The sequence below is a fragment of the Meriones unguiculatus genome, chromosome 18, assembly GCF_030254825.1.
Source record: "Meriones unguiculatus strain TT.TT164.6M chromosome 18, Bangor_MerUng_6.1, whole genome shotgun sequence".
NCBI classification, from domain to species: Eukaryota; Metazoa; Chordata; class Mammalia; order Rodentia; family Muridae; genus Meriones; species Meriones unguiculatus.
In genome coordinates, this window is record NC_083365.1 from 48862261 (window position 1) to 48877918 (window position 15658).

The window sequence follows — 15658 nt, forward strand, 5'->3', positions numbered from 1 at the left end:
CGCCCATCCACCCTCTCTCCTCCTGGTCCCAACCTCTCGCCCTCTCTCCCTATCCCCGCTTCCCTTCTCCTCAGAAAAGGTGAGGCTCCCCACCAACCTAGTCCAGCATGTCAAGTCAAATCAGGACTGAGTTCATCCTCCTCCACTGAGGCCAGGCCAGACAGCCCCATTAGGGGAAAGTGATCAAAAAGCTGCCAACACAGTCCATGTCATAGACAGCACCAGCTCAGCTTACTAGGGGACACACATGAAGATAGACCTGCCTATTGGTTATATATGTGTAGGGGGCCTAAAATGATCGTATTGTTGTCATCTCCTCGAGAGAGAGAGAGAGAGAGAGAGAGAGAGAGAGAGAGAGAGAGAGAGAGAAAGGGGGGTGGTATGTGAGCTTCAAGCTCCTAGAGCCTCTACTGTGCTGAGGATCATTTTCCAGTTCTTTTCCTCGTGGTGCTGAGGATGGAATGTGTTCTTGCACATGCTACAAAAGCACTCTACTACTGAGCTCCAACCCTAAACCATTTGTTTGCCTATAATCTCCATCTGTTGTGGAGGGATGGTCCATGCCTTGGGGAAAAGAGCATGACATGTTAGCTCCCATTTAGAAGACACTAATCCTTAATTCTTAGTTTCTAGTTGCAAATGCCCAGCACACCCCTTATCCTTGAGCGTTCTGCCCCAGCCCTAACTTCATCCTCTTTCCCTAAGTAACATAGGGCTTACATGACACAAACTGGAACAATTTGGTATATGACTATTTCTGGCTTCATTAGTAATTTTGTTATTATGCTTTCACTTGGTTACAACCAAAGTTATTATAATGTGCAAGTTGCCACTATTTTAGAAAATTAATTGCAGTTTTCTGTTACAATATTGTGCCTTGTTCCAATTAGAAAATGAAAGCTGAGAGAGAACACAGGCAGTTTAGTGTTTTGGGAATTCAGCAAAACTTCAGCACAGCAGTCTCTAAAAGCCTAACTTAAAACAAAACAGAAATTAACAAAAAGCCCTCACTGGTTCTAGTGAAAGGGAATCAAACATCAAAGATGTGTGAGTCATAGGGAGCAGCAACTCCTGCTTCGGGGTTCTCTCTAGTGGACAGAGAAGGGGACAGAGAAAACAGAGCCTGGGACCATTCTTCCTGCTCTGTCAATTATCAGAATATATGGAGCCTCAGAAAGCAGAGAGGGGGAAGACTAGAAGGATCCTACCTCCTAGAAATAAGGACAAAACTGAAATGACTCAACATGAAGCAGCAAAGACTTCAAGAGGTACAGACAATTAAGAGAGAGACCTGGAAAGCCCCAACTCAAAAAAGATGGTTAAGCACAAGCACCCAAAAGGCTGAGTGTGGGCCATGATGTGAACTGCTCTGCTCTATCATGCCCTCCTACCATGATGAACCAACTGATGACAGCTCCAAGACCAGGCTGTACTGGGTGGTGATATAGTTAAGAACAGTACTGGTCTTTAGCAGCTCTATCCTAAAAGATGTGCGTGCGTGCATGCATGCATGCATATATATATATATACACACACACACACACACACACATATATATATATCTCACAAATGTTTTTATATATTTACACATGTATGTAGTATATAAACATCTCAAGATATAATGAAAATAAAATTATTGTCTTCTAAAATCTCAAGGAAAAGGGCAGAGAGACTTTAATCCCAGCACTTGGGAAATAAAGACAGGCAGACCACTGTAAACTCAAGGTCAGCTTGGCTTTCATAGTGAGATCCTGGAGAGATCTGGTGAGTTTTGGTGGAAACAAAATACAAACAGAACTAAAATTAGCAAAGGATCAAAGCAAGACACATCTCAAAATCATGACGGTATCAGTAAATCTGATATTGAGTCTCTGCCTTGATTAATACTAAAGGCAAAATCCTAAAGTGAGAGTGATAGACATTAAACCAGCAGTTCACAAATCCAAAGGCAAAACAATGGTTGTATTGGGGCTTATTTTAAATTCTAAAATTCTCTATTTTTTTTAATATGTATGAGTATTCTGCCTGCAGGTAGGTACAGGTATCACCTACATGCATGCCAGGTGCCCTCAGAGGTCAGGAGAAGGCACCAGATTCCCTAGAACTGGAGTTACTGATGGTTGTGAGCCTCCATATGGGTGTTTGGGAACCAAACCTGGTCCTCTGCAAAAGCAGTCAGTGCTCTTAAACACTGAGCTATCTCTCCAGCATGGGAAACTTGTTTTAAAAATACAGATACTGAGCTAGATATTGAGATGTTGTTCTTCAGGATGTAATATTTGTGGTGTAGATCAGCCTGGAGCAAACTTAAAAATGGGTGATGTTGAGAAGGCAAGAAGATTTTTGTTCAGAAGTGTGCCCAGTGCCACACTGTGGAAAAGGCAGGCAAGCATAAGACTGGGCCCGATCTCCATGGTCTTTCTGGGCAGAAGACAGGTCAGGCCGCTGGATTCTCCTACACAGATGCCAACAAGAATAAAGGTATTACTTGGGGAGAGAATACCCTGGAGTATTTGTAGAATCCCAAAAGTGCATCCCTGGAACTAAAATGATCTTCAATGGAATTAAGAAAGGAGAAAGGGCAGACCTAATAGCTTATCTTAAGAAGGTTACCAATGAGTAATTCCACTGCCTTATTTATTACAAAACAAATGTCTCGTGGCTTTTAATGTATACCATAATTTAATTCATACATCAAAACTCAGATCATGAATGGCTAACAATGTTTTTGTTGGACAGTCCCGATTTGAGTAAAACTGGCTTGTAGCAAAGTGGATATTATCTTTCTTAAAATAACAACAAAAAAATACAGATACTCTACCATTGTTCTACCTTTTAAATACTTATTCTGTGGAGACAAGGCTCCTAACAGACCAGGGTGGCCTCAACCTCAGTCCTGTTTCAGCCTCTAAGTAGCTGGGATTACTAAAACCCATTCCTGTAACTGTAAGACTAAAGTGAATCTGTGTTTAAGAGGAGCCCCTGTTCCACAGCAACTGCAAGTCCAGTGTTGAGAGTCACTGATCCAGAGGTCTGAAGAACTCTTAGAATCAGCATACCAGCTAACAGCAATTAGCAATTCATTTACAGAAGAGATTTCATATGGAATCCTGTAAGAGATCATCTCCTGGGAGAGACTTAGTGGGAGTTAAAATAAATCAATAACCCAGAGGACTTTCCCCTGGGAATGTCTGTTGGCACAACAAGTTTATCTTTGAATATTATCATAGTGAATCCAAGAAGTAATTTCAAAGATGGGGGATACAGGGTAGAGAAACTCTAAGCTCCTTCTCCACACAAGCATGTTTCAAGGGCAGATAGAGAAGCACCTATGCTAATCAATGCACACACACACACACACACACACAGAGAGAGACAGACAGACAGACAGACAGACAGACAGACAGACAAGAAACACAGGCAGAGATTCTTCAGTCCCACTCAGCAAAATTCCAGTACTTTAAAACTAAAAGAGGGAATGCCAGGTTGCAAAGCATGTATGAAGTTCAATGCCTAGCAACACACATGAACATGCATGCATGCCTGCACATAAGGTGTGGCCTCCCAGGGACATCTCCTACATGCTTTGGTTCTTTGAATTTAGGATCAAGATAGACTGAGCAAAACCTTGTTGAGACACCTTAATTCTCTTGGTAAAAGGAATACTTCCTAAATGAGATTTTTCCAGTTTTCTCACCTAATGACAGATGGCACTTACTGAGAATCAAAAACCCTCATTATGGGTAGGGGAGCATGCTCAGAAACAGCTGCTTGTATGAGGCACACAGCTGGCTAGTTGCCATGAGCCTCTCAGCAAGACAGCAGTGGACCAACTACATCATAATGTCTTCCCAGCAGAATCCTCCAACCAAATCCCTGAAGCTTTGGCCTCACATGACAAAGGACACCTTAGCTTTTGCTTGTAGCTATCAGATTTTGGCCAGGCATTTTTGGTTCCTTATGAGAAGGATGGAGAGCTGGCAAGCTTTATCTAGGAACCAGACAAGAGGCCTGGCTTTCGAAAAGTAGCTGGAGATGTCTATCAGCATTTACTGCAATAAAATCCATATATATATATTACAATTAGTTACAAGAGCTGTTAGGACCAGGATGTAGGTGGTGAGAGGCAGACACCAGGTGCTTTTACCGTCTGCTTAAGATCAGCCAGAGAAGAACAGTACACCAAAACTCTCCTTCCACCCTCAGATATCTAGTTAAGAAAACAGGCTTCCTGAACTATCGTGGTCTTCTCATTCTCACCCAAAAGAACTCAAGTATGAGGACTCTCCTGTCCTGATAGCAAAAGCAGAGTGCTTTGCTGCTACACTTTTCAGAGGTTTTCAAGGATGTCACTGGTTCTGATAATTACCTCCTAAAAATGATAAGAGATATTCTCTTGAGAGTCTCTGTAATTCACTTAAGTTTCTACTGTGTATCGGGTTTTCTACTAGGTACTTGGACTTTATAATGAGAAAACAGACATGTCTCTCGTCTCTGAAGGACCTAAAGTCCAGAATACAAAAACAACTGCAGGTTTGTGAGACAAGTATTAGCCTAATGGCATGTACTAAGTAAAGTAGCCAGTCTATAAAGGAAGTTGCCAAAAAAAGAGGGCAAACTTGAGGACAGCTGGAGATGTGGAGGAAAACATCCCAGGTGTTAAGATGTCCTGGCAAGAAAGAGACTTAGCAGGTTCAGGGAGTTTGAAACAGTTCAGTACAATCAGCTGAAAGACATTATATTTAAGATATCAGAGGAAGAGGAGGCCAGCAAAGGAAAGACTATCCCAGGCACACCTTTCCATCACTTGGCATGTTGTGGTCTCATCTCTAATTTTTTTCTTGACAACAAATGCTTCCTACTCAAAGCATTCAACAAGCCCCTATAAGCACAGTACTAAATGAAGGGTCTGGGAGACTATGTTTTGTTTGTTTTTCTTTCTTTGAATTAATCTATTTTTTATTAATTATAATTTATTCACTTTGTATCCCAGTTGTAGCCCCTCCCTCTTCTCCTCCCATGCCCGTCCCCAGTCCACTGATATGGGAGGTCCTCCTCCCTTTCTATTTGACCCTAGTCTATCAGGTCTCATCAGGAGTGGCTGCATTGTCTTCCTCTATGGCTTGGTGAGGCTGCTCCCCCCTTAAGGGTAGGTGATCAAATAGCCAGACACTGAGCTCATGTCAGAGACAAACCCCTGTTCCCCTTGCTAGGAACCCACTTGGACACTGAGCTGCCATGGGCTACATCTGTGCAGGGGTTCTAGGTTATCTCCATGCATGGTCCTTGTTTTTTTTGTTTTGTTTTATTTTGGTTTGGTTTGGTTTTTCAAGGCAGGGTTTCTCTGTGTAGCTGTGGCTGTCCTAGACTCACTGTGTAGACCAGGTTGGCTTCAAACTCACAGAGATCCACCTGCTTCTGCATTCCTAAGTGCTGAGATTACAGGCATGTGCCATGGTACCCAGCTAGGACTATAGTCTTATGGAACTTATACTGAACCCAGCTGGGCTAGATTAACCATATACAGTACACAGCTAAAGAGAACAAAACAAACAACCACAGAATGCACCAAACTATAAATGGCACACACTACACAAAGTACTAAGGAATTAATTCACCAGTTCTTAGATAGGAACAGAGCTTAAACACTAATTAGAGAAGTGTTCAAATGCTTGATTCCCCATGACAAAACCCTAGCCAAATAAGCCCCTATAGGATGAGGAAGCTCAGTCAGTCACACTAGTCTGGCTGAGTCCAGAAGGCAATTAACTACACTCTACCCAAAAGGCTTTCACAGCCATATAACAGAGGCATGCTTTAGACAAGAGTGGGTCCTAAATGGAATTTAGGTTCTGTTACTAAAATGGATGCGACAATTCAGAGCAAAGAAGCTGCCTAAAGTCCTCTTGTTCCATCATGACTATGATTTAATAGCATACAATCACGTTTTTAGCTTGCTTCCTCAATACTAAACCAAAACAAGAACTTTATTTAAAAACATAAAACATTTACTGAAAGCCAGGCATGATGGTGCATGCCTTTAATCCCGGCACTTGGGAAGCAGAGGTAGGTGGATCTCTGAGTTCCAGGACAACCAGGAATAGTACACAAGAAACCCTGTCTCAAAAAATCTAGATAGATAGATAGATAGATAGATAGATAGATAGATAGATAGATAGATAGATAGAATTTTACTGAGTCCTTTGCATAGCTCTGCATTAGAGGCTCACACTGAAGTTAGGAATTATTAAGCCTCTGGGTAACCCAGTTCATCATCCTGGGTATGAGAAAGTTCCTGACTTCCAATAGTTCTGATCTTCTAAAAGTGAGGTATCCTGGTCATGGGTCACCTGGACTAGAGCACTTCTGTAGGATCATGACAGTACTGGTCCTGACTAGAAGATCATAACATATTCCCTCATCACTCTGTCAAGTTCAGGAGAGACATAATGGCACTTACCCTCATGGAGGTCTCGCCACCGTGGGCCTGTTGTAGTCTGAAGACCTGGGCTACCATGTGCTCTGTGGAGGGGTGCAGCAGGATCCTTCGTGAAGCTAAGCCCACCATTACGTATCGGCCCATTGGGGACAGGCTTACAGAAATGGCATTAGGACCTGAGGGCCAACAGAAAAAAGTCACATTTCCCAGAATCCTTGCCGTTCCATGGAAACAACTTCCATGCAGTCCCTTCTGCTTTTCTCCAACTTTCCTAGTTTTGACTCTGTTCAGATCCTCTAGGGTTGCAGTGGGCAGTAGAAAGAGAAGACGGAATACCAGCTGTAGTTCTCAGAACTTTACAAGACTGCAAGGATACTCTAAGCACTGTTCTGATATATTTTTTCATTTAGGCATTACACATGTTTTTCATTATTAAATAATCTTGCATAAGAACAGTTTTAAAGCTACTTGTATTTCATGCTATCATTGTACAGCCATTTATTTAAGCTACATGTTACAAAAACCTTGAGGTAAAAATGTGATGTTTTCCTATATTAAAAAACAAAACAAAACCACAGTGTAAAACTCTTGTATGTAAATCTTTGTAGTTTTCTGATTATTTCTTTAGATTCGTCTGTACTGCTAAAGCCAGGACTCCTCTACAGCACTTTTTCCCTGGCCTATGCCTCAGTGAAGGCAGAGATAGCTCATGACCATTACTCTCACCCACATACTCCATGCCTCACCTAGGAATGCCTATGCCAAGGCATCAGCATCAACTCTGTCATTAGGTTGGGCTTCCTATCCCTTACCAAATCGCTTAGTGTAGAGCATTTCCCCCAAGTTATGGGGGGCCAGGGAATACACTGCCAGGATGCCTTCATCAGGAAAGCCCCTCTGGCTGCTCGGGATGAAAGCTGCCAGGAGCTGGCCATCTGCAGAAATGTCACAGCTGGCATCATTGTAGATCTTGCAGTTCTGTACCAGAACATTCACGGAGGCTGCATTGGACAAAGAAAAGAAGGGAAGAAAGTTTAAACACCATGCTGTTAGAAATTCTAAGACCAAAATGTTTTGGGGCCTAAAGGTGTGAAAACTGCCTCATTTAAATTAAAATGTTGGGAAGCAGGAAACAGGAGAGGCAGGAAGGATCTGCGCACTTAGTAGGAACTATAGGACAGTCCATTACCACCGCAGCCACCATATGAGTCTTAGTTCATACTTGATTAGATAAAGAAAAAGTCACTAACAAATGCCCTGGAGAGCCACTCACTGCTGTTACGGTTCAAAGTATGAAACCAAGATAGATGAAAATGTAAACCCACTGACTCTAAAATAAAGGAGACACAGGTAGAGTGTGTCTCCTCAGAACCTGCTATGTGATCTCAAGAAGAAAGTCATTGGAGAAACTTGTGTCTATCTCTCCAGAAACACTAATACTGACTCCACACAGAGGAGAAAGAGAAACAAAGCCCAGCCTGGACCAGACAGTAGGAATTCTGTGCACTTCTCAGCACACTCTGTGCCTCTTCTATACCATGAAGCAAAGGCCCCAGGTAGTCCTGATCTACATCTAACAGTTACCATGAATAAAGCACTGGGCTGGCTAGGCAGTAGACTGGACCTACTGAGGAAACAAAGTTGAAGGCTGAGGCTAGAGATGGTTGGAGATCATGCTCTGCCTGAAGGGACTAATGAGAGGCTGGCAAGCACAGGAGTGGGCCTCTACATCTAGTTTTGGTTTGCATTTGAACCCTCTGTGTTTGCGCTGTGGGATTCCCTGCCAAGGGAAAGTGATTTATCCTTGATGTGAGGCTGGAACAAAAGGGCCCACCTGCCACCCACACAGGCAGAACAGTAGGACACATGCAAACGGGTCAAGTTCCTGAGCTTTGTTTCACTTAGTTCCACTCCATATAAACTTGTTCACTTATTTGAAAGAGATGTCCACTGTCAGAGGCATTAAAGTTAAAAAATAAAAGCAAAACCAAGCCAAGCTTAGCTGCTGGCATCAGATTCTAGGTAATATATTCCAGTAAGCCAAAATACAGGGCTGAAATGGTAAGGGCAAGTTTCCCTAGAAAACCAGCCAAGGAAAACAAAACAAAAAGGTGGTTTTAAAGTCTTATGGGCCTGGAGATTGAAGAGTGATTTGTAAAATTGTATTTGTTCCCCTTTTGCTATATGTTGTTAACAAAGCTACAGAGAGGTAACAGAGTAGATAAAGAATGACATCACAATACCATTGATTAGGCTGTTGTGCCAATCCCTGGGGGCTGACACCTACAGCACCATTACACATAAAACTGAGGACAGTTCTGTTTGCTAACTAATAAAATAATGATATCCAAATACTACTGCTATCACCATTAGGCCTCTGCTGCTCAACTCCCAACCCACCATCTGTTCCAGCCTGCATGGTTAGATCCAGCTTGTTAGCATGGGACCGTCTGCTCCTGATACTATGGACTGCTTTCAACAACTACCCTTTTACCTGTACTAAATGTCCCCAACTTGCATGATAGCTCAACTGTCTTGTTGGGACAGAGATCTAGCCTGTATATATCAGTATTATTTTGGTTAAAAACAGAAGTCTATAATGAACTGAACCTGCAAACACTGGCCTGTAATCCCAGCTACTCAAAAGGCTGAGACAGATGGATGGCAAATTCAAGGTCTACAGAGTTCATGGCCAGCCTGGACAACTAGTGAGACCTAAATATAGAAAGTAACAAAGGGGGCTGTATAATAATTTCCTGTATAGAAACAGAAATAGTCAGTTATAATGGTCAGTGGTCACTAATTCATGTGCAGATTCCCCTCAAAAAAGCTGAAATTTCAATGAGTTAATAAACACAAGGACAGTTCTTGGACCTCTGCTACTTTTCTTGGTCAGAGAAAAGTACTATTCTAAAGGTAAAGACCAACTCATCCCTTTCTGGATTCAACAACAAGGTAAGTAGATAGGAAGAAAGATGTGAGTGGAATCCAGGCTGTCACTGGCAGCTCACAGCACTGGAGAACGGTGTTGATGCTCCATATCTCACTCTGCCATGCAACTCAGATCAGCAACACCTGAAGAATGCTGGGCAGAGTCTGAGAGTGTGCGTTTCCAGCCCCAGGTGTCTCAAATGCGGCAAGTCTGAGAACTCAGCAGCTGGCTGCTCCTTAATGATGAAACATATGGAAAAGGATGATAGGACAGCTAGCTTAAGAACTAAGGATATAACACAATGGGAGAATGCTTGCATGTATTAGGCTCTGAATTCAATACTGGTATGGAAAGAAAATAAGCCAAACTAAAACTGCTTAAGAGGTTCAGGGGAAGCTGAACACAGCAGTGTACATCTGTAATGACTGCACTGAGGTCAGGGGGTACATAGAAGGATTGCAGCAAGTTTGAGGCTATCCTAATCTACACAGCATGTTCCATGCCAGCCAGGGTTACAAAGGGGCTCACAAAAGTAACCAACCAATCAACCAACCAGCCAAACAAACAGCTAATCAAAAAGCAAACACAAGCAAACACCCAAGAAGTTCAAGGGCACCTTCAAGTAGGGGAAAAAAAAAAAGCAAAAAAAAACAAAACCATGCAGGAGATAGCAGGAAGACTCTGTTTTTAGACTCTGCCATATAATATTGTTGCAATTAGAAATTATTTCCAAGTGAAAATGCGTTAGAAGAGAACAGGAAGGGCTAGAAATACTGGTGCCTAGAGAAGCAGATGGCTCTGCTTTCCTATCAAATCCGTAAATTATAAACAAACACCTTGTACAAAGATCCATGGGTAGCCCGTTGCTGTCCAGATGAGGCCATGGGAATGATTCGGAGCTGCAGTACTTTACAAATATATCACACCCAGATTTGGAAAACTGAGGAGTGCTGAAATCAGAAGCAAAATTCCCTTGTCTTTTCTCTGAGTCGCTCTGATTATTGCAGAAGATCAGAGCTCCAGATGATAAAAACATGTCTTACAGGTATCAGTCAGCCATGTCCCCTCTAGTATCTGCCCTATACTACTCATCCACTGGCTCTTAGGCCTCTCCTGCCAGGATGCCTTGGTGATCAAAGCCATTCACCAAGAGTTTCCTATCAAAGGTCAGAGGGAGCCAGGTGTAGTAGTGTACGCCTTTAAACCCAGTACTTGAGAGGCTGAGGTCAGATCTGAACTCAGAGTTCAAACCTAGCCTGGTCTACAGTGATACAGTGAGTTCCAGGACAGTCAGATCATAGAGACTTTGTCTCAAAAAAGAAGTAGAAGAAAGAAAAAAAAAAAAAAGGCACAAAAAAAATCCCCAGAATGTAGTTAGCCTTTTTTCTCCCTCTTCTTCCTTGTTGTTCATGAAAACCATAAAAATTCTAGCGCTGATGGCTAAGTGGCAAAGAACACTTGCTGTTCTTCTAGAGGGCACGGATTCAGTTCTCAGCACCCCAAATATCAGACAGCTCACAACCTCTTGGAACTCTAGCTCCAGGAGATCAAACATCTTTTGGCCTCTTTAGGCATCTGAACACATAGAACATACACATATATAGACACTCACACATAAATAAGTATCTATATGAGGTGAAACTTTATTCACAAAGTTCTAAGCATCTAAAACAGGTAAGAATTCATTAACTCTCTTAATCTCAAGTGAGAAAAACAAGTAGCAAGAATCATTAACCTAGCTAGGCAGTGGTGCCACACGCCTTTGATCCCAGTACTCAGGAGGCAGTGGCAGGTGGATTTTTGAGTTTGAGGACCACCTGGTCTACAGAGTGAGTTCCAGGACAGCCAGGGCTACACAGAGAAACCCTGTCTCAAACAAAAGAAAACCCACCAAACAAACAAAAAGATAAATAAAAACAAAGGTCATTGGTGTCCAGGCAGGGGCACAGCTTCTAAAACCTGAAGCTAGCCTCTAATAGGAGGCAAATGATTTTGAAAAAATTAATCTACAGCATCACAGAGTTCCAATTCACTGAGTAAATCCATCAAGAGTAAAGGCCACGATTACAACTATACATGAATATAGTTAAAAGAGTTACAAATAATAAATAGGAACATGCTGAGTGTTATGGCTTACTCCTTTAATCCCAGGACTTGGGAGGAAGAGGTAGGCAGACCTCTCTGAGTTCGAGGCCAGCATGATGTACACAGAGAGTTCCAGGACATCCAGGGTACATATTAATGACCCCCTCCCTGGCCCACCAAAAAAAAAAAAAAAAAAAAAAAAGGTTGACTTTAATGTCCATATTGAAAGCATAGTAGCTGGTCATCTGGACCTAAGTTTCCTAGTGAATCAAAGATTTAAATGTGTAAAAGTAAAATATAAAAGTAGAAAACGATCTTAATGATGACACAAAGCCTAGGAACCATAAAAGGAAAGGTGTATAATTCTGACTTAAAATAAGTTCTATGACAAAAATAACCTTCAACAAAGTCAAAAGACAAATGACAAGAAACTCCTATTACAGGTTAATTTTCCAATTTATAAGGAACTTCTGCAGAATTACTAAGGGAAAAAACAGTAAGATGCAGAGAAAGAGGTAAAGCACATGGCCTCAAAGACAAGGGGGCACCATTAAGGATGTAGAAAAACATAGGCGCTCATGCAGTAGTCTTTACCCTCTCAAAGTCACAAATGCTGAACATTTGGTAACACATTCCTTTAGCAAGTGTCTGTAAGATCAAGCACTCTAAAAGATTATGGAGGGGAGGGGTGCAGCAAGCATGGTGGCTCACACCTGTAATCCCAAGCATTCAAAGAGGCAAAGGCAAGAAGACTGCTCTGAATTCAAAGTCAGTTTTGGTACAATAAGAACTTGTTTGAAAAAACGAAAAGGAACAAACCAACCCTATATATGAGATTATTAGCTGGCACAATTATATAGAGGGTGATAAGGCAAAGTTACATATGCACTGCACTTTTCTTCCCTGCAGCTGTACTTCAAAGTAGCCATTTTATTGATATGCCTGTGCAAAAGACAATCTAGCAGTTTGCAGAGCAAGACTGTGGACTCCAAAATCCTTCAACAGGACACTGGTTACAATGAATTGCTAGGTAGCTATTTCTTCAGAGGAGAAAGGGTGCAGGGCAGGGAAGGAGGAGGAGTGGCAGCTGTGGGGGCTGCCTGCACCAGCAGCAAGAGCAGCTGCAGCTGCCAAAGGGAGTGATAGCTCATGCCTATAATCTCAGCACTCCAGGAAGCAGAGGCAAGAAGACTGCTGCAAGCTCCCAGCTAACCTGAGATACAGAGGAAGACCCTATCTCTAAACAAGCCAAGAGGAAGTAGAGACTGGTCAGTGGACAAGGACGCTTGCCCTGAAAGCATGAGAACCTGAGTTTAAATCCCCAGCACCCAAGCAGTAAGTTGGTAACAAAAAGGAGAAAAGGGAGAAAAGCATACTGTAACCACAGCACAGAGGACAGGCAGATCCTGAGAGCCTTCTGACTAGGCAGAAATAGTGACCTGTCTCAAGGGAGTAAGAGGAAAAGCAATAGAGGAAGACTAGTGACAACTTGCTCAGGCCTCTGCATGTGCACACATGGGTGTATATAATACACACACACACACACACTTTTTGCAACAATATGGAAGATACTGAGATACACTGTATAGAAAGAGAAGGGAAGAGTATTATAGATAGCATGTTGTCACTTAGCTCACATAAAAGGTGGAAAGCAGTATTTTTTAATTTGTTTACAACTACACACAGTATCTTTTAAGACATGTAGGAACTGAAACTGATGCTGGTTACCTACTGTAAGGAGTCACAGGCAGAAGGTGTGGTGTTACAAAACTTCTTACTGTTTACTCTTTACGTAAGCTTTGAGTAGTGACTATATTATCTAATTTAAATAACAGTAAAATAAGCAAAGTAAAAAAATCAAAATAGCTGTAAATAAACTATGGTCAATAAGTTGTAAGTCAGAAATCTACAGATGAACTTGAGTTTTCAATAAGGGAAGGGCAAACTGCCAAGGACTCTTAGAATTGAAGAACAGATTAGTGTACCAGCCAACAAGATGGCTCAGTGGGTAAAAGCATTTTGCCTCAAAAGCATGATAACCTGAATTATAACCTGAACCCTCAGAATTCACCATGGGAAAAGAGAATTGATTCCCGAAAGATGTCTTCTGACTTCTGGGTTGTGCTGTGGCATGTACATACCTGTAATGTGTGCATGTGCGCATACATACACACAGAGTAATAAATAAAACAAAAATAAAAAAAAAGATTTTTAGATATGTGACTTATCGGCACTTAGAATAAAATGTATGGTTGCTACTTAAGATTCACTAAGAACAAAACATGAAAAGTTAACCTCATTTATCTTGTCTGGAAGGAATACTAAGACTGGCATATCATGAAATGATATCTTTAAATAATTAAAATATTTTTTCTGTATCTACAAGCTCTTACAACACTTTACATGACACAGAAAACATAAGGGCTTCCAAAGGCATAGTGTGAATGCCTGTAGCCCAAACATTTGAGGCAAGGGCAGGGGAATGACCACCGCAAGGATAGCCTGTACTACACAGAGCTACTCTCTTTAATGCTTATTTAAAAGATTTGTTTTTACTTTTTATTTTTTTTTATATGTGTGTATTTCCTTTCTTTTGGCGTGTGTGTGTGTGTGTGTGTGTGTGTGTGTGTGTTTCTCAAGACAGGGTTTCTATAGCCATGGCTTTCCTGGAACTTGTTCTGTAGATCAGGCTGGCCTTGAACTCATGCCTGCTTCTGCTGAGATTGAGGCGTGTTCACGCCTCAATGTACATTTTGTATGACTGTAGGTGTGAATGCCCTCAGAGGCCAGAAGAGGGCATCAGATCCCACGGAGCGGGAGCTGTGAATTTTCCATGGTACAAGAAACTGAACTCAAGTCCTCTGGAAAATTACCAAGTGCTTTTAACTGCTGAGCCATCTCCCCAGACCCTGTCATTAACAGGGAAGAACTTTAGATGTGAAGCCCAAAGTACTAATAATTAATGTCCCAAAACTGATACAAGCAAAGTCCAAAAACAGAAGGCTTAATGCAATTTCCTGATTAAGTCACTATTTTTGCTAGAAATCTGAAGGAAGACTGAAAAAGAATGTTTTTCAGATTAGCAGATGATCCCTAAGACTGGAAAAGAAGGACAAATCAAAGTTGATGAAGATAACCCAGGCGCAGTAGGGTAGCCTATGATCCCAGCACTTTGGGAGACAGAGGCAGGTGGATCTCTGTAAGTTCAAGGCCAGCCTGGTCTACAATGTGAGTCCAAGACAGACAAAGCTACGCAAAGAAACCCTGTCTCAAGCTCTCCCACCCCCCCCCCAAAAAAAAGTTCATAAAGGCAGGAACCAGAATTACAATGATAGGAAGATAATACAAGCTAGCCTTAATTTTCAAAAGAGCCAAGCCACACACATACAAAATGGCTGAATACAAAATACAAAATGGCTGAATTCTGGCTTACCAACAATTATCAAGGAATTTTAAGTTACTGTAAATGCAACAGTAACTTCAGAAAAAGCTGTTGGAATCTGTACCAAACATCACTGTATTCTATATTAGCTCAGATCATGAATTTTCTAAGTTGTTGTACATCATCCCACTCCCAAAGTTAAAGGGGAAGAAAAACAGATTAGAATCACATTAGAAAAAGAATTTATGGACATCTGATCTGAAAGGCAAGATGCAGTGGTACTTGCAGATTACCAGAAGACTATTTAAAAGGCAGTGACAGATTATATGGAGATGGAGATGCGGCAGCAGCAGCAAAGGACCAACAGGATGAAGTGACATTAAAAGAAGAAATGGTGGCGGCCTGGTATGAGAAAGAACTTTCTGGGAGAATTTAACTCTGATGTTGAGCCTATCACCAGAGGCAAACATGCAGGGGCTGATGACCACTTCTCAGGAATGAGTGACTGTCCTTCCTTAGGCAAAGTAAATGTTTACAATGCTCAACAATGGGTTCATGGATTTCTTTAAAAGAAAATTTATCTACCAGTCACACATTTTGTAAAACAGGTATTAACCATAGCACTCATCTGGTTAGTTGAGACCAGAATTTACCATCAAGATTTACTACAATCTTTTCGCAAGGATAAGAGATGTAGCTCATAAATTCAATATTACATTCCTCCCCCCGCCCCCGTTCTTTTACTCTCTATGAACTTCTCCACAAATTCCTCAGGAGAGATTCTGGACATTTCCCCTGGACTATTTTCTGAACTGCTTAA

At 41.7% G+C, this 15658-nt stretch overlaps 2 protein-coding genes across 4 annotated transcripts in view; one reads left to right on the forward strand and one right to left on the reverse strand.

Annotated features, from left to right (window-relative positions):
* Ambra1 (autophagy and beclin 1 regulator 1) overlaps positions 1–15658 on the reverse strand; it is a 195403-nt gene that overhangs the window by 28174 nt on the left and 151571 nt on the right. For all 3 annotated transcript variants that reach the window (XM_021639349.2, XM_021639348.2, XM_021639347.2), the window contains 2 exons: positions 7252–7440; positions 6461–6615 (listed from right to left, as the gene is read on the reverse strand). In XM_021639349.2, coding sequence (XP_021495024.1) covers positions 6461–6615; positions 7252–7440 — 344 coding nt within the window. The remainder of the gene's footprint in view (positions 1–6460; positions 6616–7251; positions 7441–15658) is intronic.
* LOC110549868 (cytochrome c, somatic-like) lies at positions 1235–2655 on the forward strand. The gene is given in 3 exon segments (XM_060372143.1): positions 1235–1268; positions 2332–2529; positions 2532–2655. Coding segments are annotated over 3 exon segments (324 nt in total). The 3' UTR covers positions 2624–2655.